This window comes from Octopus sinensis, linkage group LG11 (assembly GCF_006345805.1).
Source record: "Octopus sinensis linkage group LG11, ASM634580v1, whole genome shotgun sequence".
In the NCBI taxonomy this organism is placed as follows: domain Eukaryota; kingdom Metazoa; phylum Mollusca; class Cephalopoda; order Octopoda; family Octopodidae; genus Octopus; species Octopus sinensis.
Genome location: NC_043007.1, coordinates 21,744,703 through 21,759,518, shown reverse-complemented (window position 1 = coordinate 21,759,518; position 14,816 = coordinate 21,744,703). Strand labels below are relative to the sequence as shown.

At 35.1% G+C, this 14,816-nt stretch overlaps 1 protein-coding gene across 9 annotated transcripts in view; it reads right to left on the bottom strand.

Annotated features, from left to right (window-relative positions):
* Nucleotides 1-330: 330 nt before the first annotated feature.
* Nucleotides 331-14,816, bottom strand: part of LOC115217577 (cell surface glycoprotein 1) — a 314,511-nt gene continuing 300,025 nt past the window's right edge. For 7 of the 9 annotated variants that reach the window (XM_036507206.1, XM_036507205.1, XM_029787317.2 and 4 more), the window contains one exon: nucleotides 331-3,419. In XM_036507206.1, the coding sequence (XP_036363099.1) occupies nucleotides 3,236-3,419 (184 nt within the window). In that variant the 3' untranslated portion in view covers nucleotides 331-3,235. The remainder of the gene's footprint in view (nucleotides 3,420-14,816) is intronic. The other 2 variants (XM_029787321.2, XM_029787322.2) reach the window with 2 other exon arrangements.

Sequence of the window (14,816 nt, the reverse complement as noted above, 5' to 3'; positions counted from 1 at the left end):
TATTGCAATTGGGCCTCTGGAGCCTGGTCTGCTAGGATTGAACTCAGATGCTTTTGTAATGTGGGAATAAAATGTAAACAGTTGATTGGGATCTTTTTTTATTTCAAAAGAACAAAAGATTTACAGTATATTAGCACCTTTGGAAAAATGTTGAAGAGCTAGATGGTAAATTTCTTTACATGTTGTAACTACTTTTTGGTATTTAAACTATGAATTTTTTGCCGTTCACATGCAATGCCACATGATAGAATAGAATAATGTAAAGACGAGATAAAATAAGTTCTGTCATAAATTTTGCCACAAATATTAAATGTCAACACGAAAAGTATGTAAAAAGGCAATAATTTATTAGCTGTGACAAGTACAAAATATGAGAAAATACAGGCAAAGAAAAAAAAAATTGGAAAAAAAAACAAAAAACGAGGCAGCTAGATAAAGCATAAGATAACTTTGGTGCCAGTAAGAATTGTAAAAGAATTCAGTCTTCTTTGGATATTATTAGTGTGTTAGTTTGCTGCCAACTATAAAAGGAAAAAAAGACAATTTCAAAAGACTTATTGAGTATTATTTGTCAACCGAAATCTTTTTGTAGCACCATCACTTTTGAATTGACCAGTTGCATTGGCAATTGAGAAGTCTTAGTCCGTGTGTTGTTTTGAATAATAATAATAATAATAATAATAATAATAATAATATAATGATAGGAATAGGAATAGTCTAATAAATTTCTTTATTTCAAATACATAAAAAAAAGAAAAGAAAAATGTGTTTAGCTAGATAATTTGGTGTAAGAAAAGGAAAGAATACACATATATATACATATATATATATATGCATATATATATATATATATGTATATAGTGTGAAAGAAACAGTCCAATAAAATTATATGATATAGTTGGCAGCAGTGAATTTCAAAATGGTTGAATAATTCTTGCAACGTCCAGACGTGCTAAAAGCCATCGCCATTATTATAATTTCAAAGTGGCGTCAACACCACTAGAGATGGAAGACATGGAAAATGGAACTGGCAAGCGCTGTTCCTCTTCCTTGGACATTTATAGTATCTATGTCAATTTTCTAGCCAAAGACAAGACATACATAACATACATCAGTAAAAAGACTATGATTTCAATAGGCGACAGAGAAGTCTATGGAGTAAATTTTGGCACAAATTAAAAGGAAAAGGAAAAAAAGAAGAAGAAAAAAGACGCATATCCATATCTTTTGTATTTTACATGCAAACTTAATAATAATAGATAATACAAGATTTATGTTTCAAAGATTTGTTTCTTTATTAAACACGTAATAAAATACTGTGATTATGGTGATTCCAGCAGCCAGGGAACATCTACAGAGTGCCAGTGACCTAAATAACAAAGTACATAGCAGCTCAAGCATTAATCAGTGACATTTTTTTGTTAAGTAGAATAAAAGAAATTTTATCTGTTGAGAACCATCAGGGACTCAGGCCTCTGTGAAGAATTCGAAGTACAGCAGTCATTATTATCTGCTTCAGTAATCGGATTGTGAGTACATCATGATAGAAAGGTATATATATGTATGTGTATATATATATATATATATATGTGTGTTTTTTTGGTTTTTTTTTGCATTTAAAAAAAATATTTTTGGAGATTTAAGTTTTTTTTTTTTTTCCTTTTTTCATGTCTTAAATATGCAAACTAGGAAAATGTTTTGAGTACAAGAAACATAGATGCTATTGGCATGAAGACGACAAACACTTAGCATTGATATTGCAGCTGCAGATAGAGAAAGAGAGAGAGAGAGAGAGAAACAAGTAAAATAGACAACAATTTGGAGGGGGAAAAAAAACAAAAAAAAAAAAACGCAAAAAGCCCCCAAACAACAAACAAAAAAACAGAAACTGAAATGCTGAGAGAGAAAGCAGAGCAGTCACATGACATATCTAGATCAGGCTGCCAACATTTTGTAGCAGTTTAGCTTTATTAATACTTGTCAAGGTTAAAATTTCAAAAGTCAATTGATACGAATGTGTGTTTGCTTCAGAGAAGCAGAGCAGCAAAAAATGATACAATTTTTTTTCTGTTATTTTTTTGTCTTCAAAATAATGAATGTAAAATATTAATTAACATAAAAAAAAGGGCAAAGACTCAAAAAGCTAGTGTTATGTATGTTCAGTGAGAATGGTAACTCTAAAGTATTTTTTTTCGTTAATGTGATTGTTTTGTTTTTTTGTTTTTTTTATTTTAAAAAAAGCCAAGATGGTAATATTTTATCAGCTGTGCGCATTGGCAGGGCAAACATTTTTATGAGAACCAAAAGGAGTGACATAGGAAATACTACTCAAGTATAGTCGTTGACATAGCCAAGGGAGAAGAACTGTGTTAAAAATAACATACGGATTATTATTATTATTATTATTACTTCATTAAAAAAAGGATAAGTTTCAAAGGTTTACGTATTTCTTTTATGGATGTTGTTTATTATTTTTACAGGTAATTTATATAACAATTAGATTCGGCATCTAATGAATAACAGGAAGAAGTTATCTACTCAAATATTTCTGAAAAATATCTATAATAAAACATTTAAATTAGATAACTGGTGTTAATCATTAAAAATGTGCAACCTAGGTCGATAATATGAAGTTTATAAAAAGGAGACAAGGAAATATCTCTAATTTTTACTGCTTGTAATATTAAAGGAAAGAAGGAAAGACTGTAGGTTTAGTGTAGACTATTATAGAGAGAAACTGTCTGCAAAAAGCAAGGGTTTTTGACGAGAGAAAATAATAGTTGTAATATTGAAAAAAAAAAAAGAAAAAGAGAAAAAAAAAAAGAAGACTGTAGCACCTTGCAATTAGGATAAATATTGAGCAAAATAAATAAAGAATTTAAAAATAGTTTGTTCGTGAAGAAGAATGGGCAAGGTATTTTTTTTTTGTTTGTATCTGTCATGGAGGCAACATTGGAAGAAATCTTGTTTAAAATTTGTTCTATTTAGAAGGTAGTAAAATCACATGAAATTCTCAGTCTGACTAAATTTTCAAACAATAAGTTTGAAAACAAAAAGTTGTTAAAAAAAAAAAAAAAAAGTGGGGATAGGGGTGGGGGAAGGAATAAAAAGAAAAATTGAGCACAGTCCTAGTAATTGTGGGATAAAATACTATTTTGATGCTCTGTTTTGGTTGAAAAACTGTTTAATGTCACTGCAAGAAGTGAAAGAAACAGGATAGAATTTACAGCTGTAGCTAACTCTGACAGGATGTCTCTTCTGGCCCTTGGTTCCGACCAGCTAGGTTTGGTTCACTAAGCCAACGTTTCTTGTGCTGCTGTCTTCCAAATCCCTCATCATAGTTGCCCTTCTGTGCAAAAAGCTGCTTGAAGTGAGGTGTGCAGTACATGATACCCTGATTAACGGCGAACTTTGCTGGGCTGAAATATGGAGGTAGAAAAAAAAAAGAAAAAAAAAAAGAAAAGAAAAAAGAGGAAAAACAAAAATTGCATTAGAATTATGAAATGAGAGCAATCAACACAAATCGTATAACAATGATTGATTTAGGATCATTTAATGTGAAATAAGATTAAAATTATAGATTTATATGAAAAAAAAAAAAAAATCTCTAACAACACAACAAAGGATCATGTGATGGAAATAAGAGTATAATTTATCAAAAAGTTTTCAAGAAACAGCTTTGCAAATATTTTTTTTTTCAGACTAAATAGCGGCATCAAAATATGCTGATTAGAAATTACACACATTTAGTGTTTTCATTCTGTCTTTATATTCCAAAAACGGATTGAATAATGCAATGAAAACAATTGTTGTTCACCATAAATATTTTCAAATAGCGATAATCAAGGTTTAAAAAAAACAAAAAAAAAAAACAAGAAAAGAAAATAAAAAAATTGAAATCAGGAACAAATTCCACAAGAATTTCATTTTTTTTTTTTTTAGCAATCTTGAATGAAATATGTTGGGGTTCTAGGCATGTAATTCTACTGGAATAAAAAATGGTTTATGCAATTAATGACTCTCTCTAATTCATTTGCATTGATTTCTGCAAAAAATGTAAACAGAGACTATCTATTTTTGGCTTCATTTAAAAAAACAGCAGATATATAGTTTAGGCTAAATATGCTAAGTTTTACGAATTGATTGAATTTCTCCTTCACAGAATCAGTTAGAAATTAGAACTGGAATCAGTTCATTAACGGGGTCAAAGAAAGCTTCAGGAGCTGATAGCTAGTATTCTATGGAAGCTCAGTTTCAAAATTTTTCTTATGCATCTTAGCATACAATAAAACAATCATTAATGATGAAGGATGGCATATGACGCAGGATCAACAGAATATTTATATGTAATGGGAATATTACAGGCAAGTGATTAGAACTAGTAAAATAACATTTGTTTAACATATATACATATACACACACACACACACGCACATACATACACAGGCCACACAGACACATCATCGTCTTTTATTACCATCATTTTAACATCCACATACCTTTCCAGCTGCTTACCAGCGCTTGCTCACCTGTTTACAAGTCAGGTAATATTTCCCTATGATCAGACACATTTTCACGCAAAGTTGGAAATGAAGGACACTGCTTGTATGACAGTGGCGCTCATTTACAGCCACCACATAATGTCAAGACACATGCATATATATATATATATATATATATATTTATACTGTGAAATTTAATTTAATACTAAATTGAATTTTTCCTTGTAAATTTGGAGTTATACTCCCTAATATTATATATATATATATATATATATATATATATAAATATAATCAAAATAAGCAACAAGGATATCGAGAGATAATGCAGTACGATTGTTTCATGTGACTCCATTTCTTTGAACAATGCAATCATTACATCAATTTAAAATGTAGAGCAATCTTCAGGTGCATAAAAATATAGAATTTAGTTAAATTCAAAGGATTCATTCGTATAATTTTTTTTATCCAAAATCACCAAGAGGATAAATTACAACTGTGATGTTGTTGGTGAAACATGTTCTTTGTCTATCTCCTTATCCCCTTGGTGGTTTTGGATAAAATTATACTAATGAGTCCTTCAAATTTAACTAAATTCTATATTTTTATGCACCTGAAGATTGCTCTACATTTTAAATCGATGTAATGTTTGCATTGTTCAATTAAATGGAGTCGCATGAAACAATCGTACTGCATTACTTCTGATGATTAACTGAACATTGTGAATAAGTATGCATTACATGTGACAGAGAAATCTGAACGCTAGAAGATTAATTGCAACAAGGTTATTTTAAGCTCTTATTGACTTTGGAAATTAATTGAAATAATTACAATGAAAACCAAGAGAAATCCAGTAATGAAAGGGGTTAAGTAAACACCCATTAACTCACAGTGAAGGTTTTATTACAGCATACTTAAATTTATTTCAGTTCTTCTAATTTATACTGTGCCTTGCATAAAATGGAAGTTATTTAATAAGCAAAAATATTCAAATTATGTCATTCAATTTATGACTGATTTATAAGCAGTTGATGTATGTTATTGATTGGAGAAGGAAACCGGTTTATGTGTCTTCCCTGAGAACTAGTCAACAAACCATGAAACAGTCTGTCAGGAGACTCCCTCTTTTTTTTTTTTGCTACACGGCAATAGCACAGGGGGAGTATGTTGACATTCTTATTTAAACTGTATTGGGGTTTAATAATAATAATAATAATGGTTTCAAATTTTTCCACAAGGGTAGCAATTTTGGAGGAGGAGACGAGTCAATTAAACCGAACCCAGTATGCAACTGGTACTTAATTTATCGACCCCGAAAAGATGAAAGGCAATGACGACCTCAGTGGAATTTGAACTCAGATCATAGTGACAGGCGAAATACTGCTAAGCATTTCATCCGGCATGCTATTCTACTTGCTGCCTTAATAATAATAATAATTTTTTCTACTCTAGGTACAAGGCCTAACATTTTTGGGGAGAGGGCCAGTCAATTAAATCAACCCCAGTACATAACTGGTACTTAATTTATCAATCCCGAAAGTAAATTAGAGTATTGATTCTTTTTCTACTCTAGACACAAAACCCAAAATTTTTGGGGAGGAGGCCAGTCGATTAGATTGACCCCAGTACAGAACTGGTACTTAATTTATCAACCCCGAAGGGATGAAAGGCAAAGTCGACCTTGGCGGAATTTGATTACAGAATGTAGTGACAGGCAAAATACTGCTAAGCTTTCCGTCTGGTGCACTATTCTGCTAGCAGCCTTAATAATATCATTTGCCGCCTGGTCCCAATCAAATAGATAGAGAGAAAGAAAGAGAGAGAGAGAGAGAGAGAGAACTAATTCTAAACTGCTGGAAAATGTCTAAATTTTCCCTCGGGAATTTTTTTTAACCACCCACCCACCCACCAAAAAACTACTACTGATGACGGCTGAGTGACAGTTCTCTTCAACAATCATATTATGATTTTGAAAATAGTAGCCGTCTCTTTACACTTCATGGTGGCTATATATAGACAACCAACAAGTCAATTAAACAACATTGTGGTTTGGAAACGTAATCCTTGGCTACTTTAAACACGAATACAGGCACTTAAAAGTACACTTACGAACACATTATACATGCTAATGTAGATAATTTATACACATATACATCAGCCCTTTGCATTTAAACCAATCAGATCTGGCCTCTCATACCTGCCCTCCAATGTCATTCTAAAAATATACAATCACATCATTGAAATCCCAAAGCTATGAGATAATACACGATTAATAAGTTTTACGTTTGTCAGAGTAACCTGAACGCTAGAGGGTCAAATGCATCATGTAATGTATAAATATGCATGTGGATGCACACACAGAGCTTGAAGGCATGTAGCTAAGTGGTTAAAGTGTCTGGGTCATTGTCAGGAGGCCATGGGTTCAATCTTTAGACCAGTCAGTGTTCGAGTCATAGAGCAAAACACTTCATTTTCAAATTATTCCAATTTACTTAATTGTAAATAAAAACAAGTGGAGGGCACATGGCCTAGTGGTTAGAGCAGTGGACTCGCGATCGCGGGTTCGAATCTCAGACCAGGCGACGTGTGTGTTTATGAGTGAAACACCTAAGCTCCACGCGGCTCCGGCAGAAGGTAATGGCGAACTTCTGCTGACTCTTTCCTCCTGCATCTTGCAGCTCACCTGCAACGAACCGGCGTCCCGTCCAGGTGGGGAACCTATACGCCAAAGAAACCAGGAAACCGGCCCTTATGAGCCAGTCAAACCGTCCAACACACGCTAGCATGGAAAGCAGATGTTAAATGATGATGATGATGACGATGTCACTTCTGCCAAAAGATACCATCCGTAGTTGAAATAGGCTGAAATCCCCTGGCCAGCCAGATAACTACTTTTTAATTTTTCTTGATAACCAAGGCTATCCATGACAAGCATTTTCTCTCAGCCTCATTCTTGTCTACCACAGAATAGTCCTGTAAAATTGAAACTACACGTGACATTCTTTATGACTGGAAACCATAGACTACTACTGAGGATATACCTATTTCTTTACTACCCACAAGGGGCTAAACACAGAGAGGACAAACAAGGATAGACAAACGGATTAAGTCGATTATATCGACCCCAGTGCGTAACTGGTACTTATTTAACTGACCCCGAAAGGACGAAAGGCAACGTCAACCTCGGCAGACTTTGAACTCAGAACGTAGCGGCAGATGAAATACTGCTAAGCATTTTGCCCGGCATGCTAACGTTTCTGCCAGCTCGCCACCTTAACCGAGGATATACCTTGGTAATTAAGCCTGTAACCTGGAAAGACATGGCCTCTAAGCTGTAGCAGTAGTTCTGTAAAAATTAAAACAGGGCTACATTTGTAGCTTCAAGTTATACTCTTGTCCCTTGTCTCCTCTTTCAGGATGAAGTAAGCATTCCTGAAGAGCTTGTAAGAGTGTAGAAACTAGTGAAAGTATTACTGAGTCTGTTCTAAGAAGAGAGAAAGAGCAGGTGAAAGGGAGAGGGATCCTTGTGGTTTCCTGAAAAGACTCGTTTTTTGTATGACAGATAAATGTTTGTTAAATTTAGGCAGCCTCTTCACAAAAACACAGTCACAGTATTTTAGTTAAATATATAAATTTGTATACTCTTTTATTTTGTTTCAGGCATTTGACTGTGGCCATGCTGGAGCACAAACTTTAGTCGAGCAAATCTACCCCAGGACTTATTCTTTGTAAGTCTAGTACTTGTGCTATCGGTCTCTTTTGCCGAACCGCTAAGTTACGGGGATGTAAACAAACCAGCATTGGTTGTCAAGTGATGTTGGGGGAGGGGGGACAAACAGACACAGAAACACACACACACACATATATATACAACGGGCTTCTTTCAGTTTCCGTCTACCAAATCCACTCACAAGGCTTTGGTTGGCCCGAGGCTATAGTAAAAGGCACTTACCCAAGGTGCCACGCAGTAAGACTGAACCCAGAACCATGTGGTATCTGCATTTATATAAAATAACTTGTTTAGTACAACAACTTGAAATTTAATCTGCTGTTATAGACTGTATATCATGGCATTTATACTAAAAAGGCTGGTTGTCAGTGCCTTGTACTGTTAAAAAGGTATTGATCATAAAATAATGCCTCACAATAAATATTCATCCAACCCATGCTGGCATGGACAAACAGACGTAAAACGAATGATCAAATACACACACACATGTACAAGCCCCATACTCGAAACTCTAGGCCTTTGGGACACTCACATAGCTCTACAGGTGCACATACACACACACCGGAGTTGCACACAATCAGTGTGTATTCGAAAAAGATTTTTGCAAAGGGTCTTCAGCTGTTATACATCTTGAGTTTTACTTCCTCATAATGTTCATATAAACTCTACCTTTAGCTCACTCATATATGATGCACAGTGCTTGTAAATCCTCTATCTACACCTATCTCTCATTGCTCACCATCAAACCACAGAACTCAGGAACTAGTCAATGTAGACCAACAAATGTAAATTTTGGGGTTCTTTTTTCCACAATTGTATCATCAGGAAACTTGCACCAAACTTCATTGTTCCATTCACAAATCAAGGGAACTTTTCTGCAATAATAAGATCTAAAGGAAACCTGTACAAGTGACACACATGATGGCTGCACAATTTGGTTCTGTTTAAGAGATAACAATTCTGTATTAAATCCACATGAACAACACTAAATTTACTAAGAACAGAGAGAGACCCAAAAGGTTTTGGATTTAAGCAGTAGAAGCTTTAATTAGAAAATTACCAATTGAGTTTTTTTTTTTTAAGTGTTTTAATCTCTCTATATATAAGCTGAAGTTGTTTGTGTATGGCAGGCTTGATAGCCTTCAACTAACACTATCTCCTCCCAAACCCTGCGGTGCAAGTCGACCAAAATTGAGAGTACGATAGAAGAAGGCTTGCTCTTCCTTCATAGAAGAAAACATTCAAATCGGACTATGTTAACACCAAAAATTATTTACATCAAAAAGGTGCCTTTTTTCTATGAAAATCCCTATTTTATACGATTTTTTGACTGCTGTGTATTTCAACCAGAAAAATGTTCACTTAAAGAGAATAACAAGCTACATAATGCAAAATTTTTACTTTTTAAAAATTCTAATTCTAAAGGGTCGAAACAAACCTGAGCAACGCCGGGCGATACTGCTAGTTTATGATAGATGGCTGAGATGATATTGGAAATAGAGATTGGTTTCTAACACTCAAAGAAAGCTGGTTTGAATGAACAAAACACATACACACACTTTTCATGTTGTCAGTGCATTATAATGGCGAACATGGATGAAAAAAAACATTGCAAAAATGAAGACAGGAGACACCATACACAACTGTCAATGATAAGATTATTTGGAGAAGCTCTGGTGAGAACTGAATGTAGAATGGACTTGCTATAGCATGATAAAGGATAGAGGAAAAAAATTTAGGAATTATGAGGAGGAAAACATCACTGGAAAATATTATGATGGAAAAAAAAAAAGGTAAAAAGAAGAAAAAGAGAAAGCATTAAAGCATTATTGGCATAAGAATGGTTAATGATAAAAAAAAATGTAAAGAAATTTTCCTTGATGAGCTGCTTTTGATGAAATGGTACTTAAAGAGATGAGAGATGTATTGAAAACATTAGCTATTCATTAAGATGAAAATATAAAACATGTTATTTAAAAAAAGTGATTAGAAGTCACCTGTATGATTAAAATGACATGTAATTGATTAATCAGGTACAAATGTTACATTATCCATAGTAACTTTTGAAAGAAAATGATAAAATAGTATTTATGTCATCTAATACCTATTTCTTTACTACCCACAAGGGGCTAAACACAGAGGGGACAAACAAGGACAGACAAACGGATTAAGTAGATTACATCGACCCCAGTGCATAACTGGTACTTAATTTATTGACCCCGAAAGGATGAAAGGCAAAGTCGACCTCGGAGGAATTTGAACTCAGAACGTAACGGCAGACGAAATATGGCTACGCATTTCACCCGGCATGCTAACGTTTCTGCCAGCTCGCTGCCCTTCTGTCATCTTATACCCTGTCACCTTAAGCTCTGATTTAATGTCCACCTAACAACAAGGTAACATAAGTTAGCTGTGTCGGCAATATAACATCTTCCTAAATACTGTATTCTGAACCTAGATCTATTTTAAGTCTACTCTATTACAAACTCGTCATCATCCATTCACCTTACACATACTTTTCTATGTTGTACACACCAGAAGATGCTCTTGACACTCAGGTACACATTTCTAAACTATATGCTCTCAAAACTGTGTATCTGTAATCTCTAGTACCAATCCTGTATCATCCGGTCAGGAATCCTATTGTACACTCCCCAATATTGAATAAGCATCTACTCATCATAACCATATTGATAAAATTATCCTGCTTACAATATTCTTCTATGATTAACCAACCACCATGAATTTTTTTTCAAACTCTTTTCTACATTTCCAGTTTTATATTATTTACAAAAAGAAATAAAATAAATTAAAAAAGATTGAAGACAAAAATTAATGGTGCTTAGTCTTACTGTTTAACAGAGTGGAACAGGTTGTGGACCAAATTTTATTTTATTCTTGTATTGTTCATGCGAACCCTACCTTTAGCTCTCTCATATATGATGTACAGAAGACAATAAGCAGTGCTTATAAACCCTCTATCTATCTACACCTATCTGTCATTACCAACCACTGAACTACAGAACACAGGAGCCTATCAATGTTGACCAAATATAATATATGTTATTATTATTATTATTTTATTTTTTTGCACAATTGTATCACCAGGAAACTGGAATCTGAGGTTTTACATCCAAGCACAAATTCAAAATTCTTTATTTGAATAATTTCTAAGGTTGGTACTTCAAGCAGCTACATGCAGAGTAGACTCCCTTTGTTAAATTCCAAATCTTACTCTTTTACTTGTTTCAGTCATTTTGACTGCGGCCATGCTGGAGCACCGCCTTTAGTCGAGCAACTCGACCCCGGGACTTATTCTTTGTAAGCCCAGTACTTATTCTATTGGTCTCTTTTGCCAAACCGCTAAGTTATGGGGACATAAACACACCAGCATCGGTTGTCAAGCAATGCTAGGGGGACAAACACAGACACACACATATATATATACATATATACGACAGGCTTCTTTCAGTTTCCGTCTACCAAATCCACTCACAAGGCATTGGTCGGCCCGGGGTTATAGCAGAAGACACTTGCCCAAGATGCCACGCAGTGGGACTGAACCCGGAACCATGTGGTTGGTTAGCAAGCTACTTACCACACAGCCACTCCTGCGCCTATTTTATTCTTGTATTGCTCATGTAAGCCCTACCTTTAGCTCTCTCATATATTCATTTAAAAAAAAAAAAATCTATAGCTCAATGGTCAGGGTGTTGTGTTCACGATTGCAGAATCATGGACAGGGTGATGTGTTATGTTCATAAGCAAAACCCTGCATTTCGCAATACTCCAGTCCATTCAGATGTAAATGATTAACCCTGAAACAGACTGGCATCCGTTTCAGGGAGAATGTTGCCAATTCGGTTATTTATACATCATGGGAAACTAAGTAACTGGCCTCATTAGAATCCTGTGTATTTTGGAAAATGGTCTTGTAATTTGACTCTCTCAATATCCTCCTTACTCTAAATACAAGATATTGCCAAAACTTTACAACAATATAATTCTTTGCATGTATATATTTCCTTCCTTCCATGCCCTCTCAGCTCAGATTTAGTTAACAATATATATTTCTTTACTACCCACAAGGGGCTAAACAAAGAGGGGACAAACAAGGACAAATGGATCAAGTCGATTATATCGACCCCAGTGCGTAACTGGTGCTTAATTTATCGAACCCGAAAGGATGAAAGGCAAAGTTGACCTCGGCGGAATTTGAACTCAGAACATAGTGGCAGACGAAATACCTATTTCTTTACTGCCCACAAGGGGCTAAACACAGAGAGGACAAACAAGGACAGACAAACAGATCAAGTCGATTATATCGACCCCAGTGCGTAACTGGTACCTAATTTATTGATCCTGAAAGGATGAAAGGCAAAGTCGACCTCGGCGGAATTTGAACTCAGAACATAGTGGCAGACGAAATACCTATTTCTTTACTACCCACAAGGGGCTAAACACAGAGAGGACAAACAAGGACAGACAAACAGATCAAGTCGATTATATCGACCCCAGTGCGTAACTGGTACCTAATTTATTGATCCCGAAAGGATGAAAGGCAAGGTCGACCTCGGCGGAATTTGAACTCAGAACGTAGTGGCAGACGAAATACGGCTACGCATTGGGGCAAGCTGGCAGAAACATTAGCACGCTGGACGAAACGTTTCTGCCAGCTTGGCGCCTTAGATTTAGTTAACAATATCTCTGATCTACAGCACAGTCTCCAGGCCATATTTGTCCACTGTGCAAATCTTTTCTAAAATTACGGATTTAACAAGTTGTTAGCAAAGTTACTCTTTAAAAATATTGAATTCTTTTGGAAACTGACACAAATATACTGTCCCCATCAGAGTACAAGAGAGTTTCTACATTATCACTAGACCTGCAAGAAATAGCAACCAAATCTCCAATTTACTATAAGATAATAGAAGTGTCACAACTGCAACATCTTTGATCACAGATCTGCTCATTCAAGACTGGCCTAGGGCTAAACAACATTAACACCTCTCTCTTAATCCTTTCATTACCAACCTGGCTGAAACCGCCTCTGGCCCTGTAGTACAAATGCCTTGTTTTCATAAGTTTTGAATTAAAATCTTCCACCAAACTTTAGTCACAATTTATGTTCCTAACACTAGCTGAATGATAACAAAGTTATTTTACTAAATTCTTTGTTATATTAAAAATTAATTGAAAGAAACACAGAGCATCTCAACAGAAATATGGGAACAAAAGGGTTAAAAGCACTCATGTTGGTGCCATGTAGAAAGCACTAGTGATGGTGTCACATTAACCCTTTTGATACCAACCCACCTGAAACCAGCTCTGGCCCTGTAGTACAAATGTTTAGTTTCCATAAGTTTTGAATTAAAATCTTCCACCAAACCTTAGTCACAATTTATGTTCCTAACACTAGCTGAATGATAACTAAATTAATTTACTAAATTCTTTGTTATATTTAAAATAATTGAAAGAAACACGGTAATGAAAAGGTTAAATACTGTAAAAGTAATTTTTTTTTCTTTTTTTTTTTAACTGAAGTTGTTATAGAATAGGTCTTTCAGATGCACATGACAGCAATTGTTACTGACAACAGATACAAATACTGTCATTCTATGATTTTTACCCTACATTGATTATATTTTCCATCTGCTAAAAATGCACCCGTGTTGCAGTGGTTACCTACCCAGAAGGAATTTTAGTTTCCAAATGTCTAGTTTGGCCAATGCATCATCTCACTTCACTCCTTCAGAAACAATTGACCCTAACTCACTCATTCTTTTTTTAGTATATGCTCGGTAATTCACAAAACCCCTGTCTTTAGCATCAATATTAACGAATATGAAACAGACTAAATGAAAGGATGATGGAAAGAAAATCCTGATGCTCCACTGCAACAAGCAGACATGGCTGTGTGGTTAAGCAGCTTGCTTTGCAACCGTGTGGTTTTGAGTTCAGTCTCACTACACAGCACCTTGGGCAAGTGTCTTTTACTACTATAACCCTGGGCTAACCAATACTTTGCGAGCAAATTTGGTTCACAGAAACTGCGTGGAAGCCCATCATATACGCACACACACACACATATAGATATATACATGGAAAGTGGACCTTAAACGATGATGATGATGATGATGAGTGTGATTGTTTTCCACCCTACCATTGCTTGGCAACTGGTGTTGGTTTGTTTATGTCCCAGTAACTTTTGTGTAGTTTAGCAAAAGGGGCTGATAGAATAAATACCAAACTATATACTCTTTTACTCTTCTATTTGTTTCAGTCATTTGACTGTGGCCATGCTGGAGCACCGCATTTAGTCGAGCAACTTGACCCTGGGACTTATTCTTTGTAAGCCTAGTACTTATTCTATCGGCCTCTTTGACGAACCGCTAAGTTATGGGGACATAAACACACCAGCATCAGTTGTCAAGCGATGTTGGATGGGACAAACACAGACACACAAACATACACGCACACACATATATATATATGACGGGCTTCTTTCAGTTTCTGCCTACCAAATCCATTCACAAGGCTTTGGTCGGCCTGAGGCTACAGTAGAAGACACAACCAGAAAAATGTTC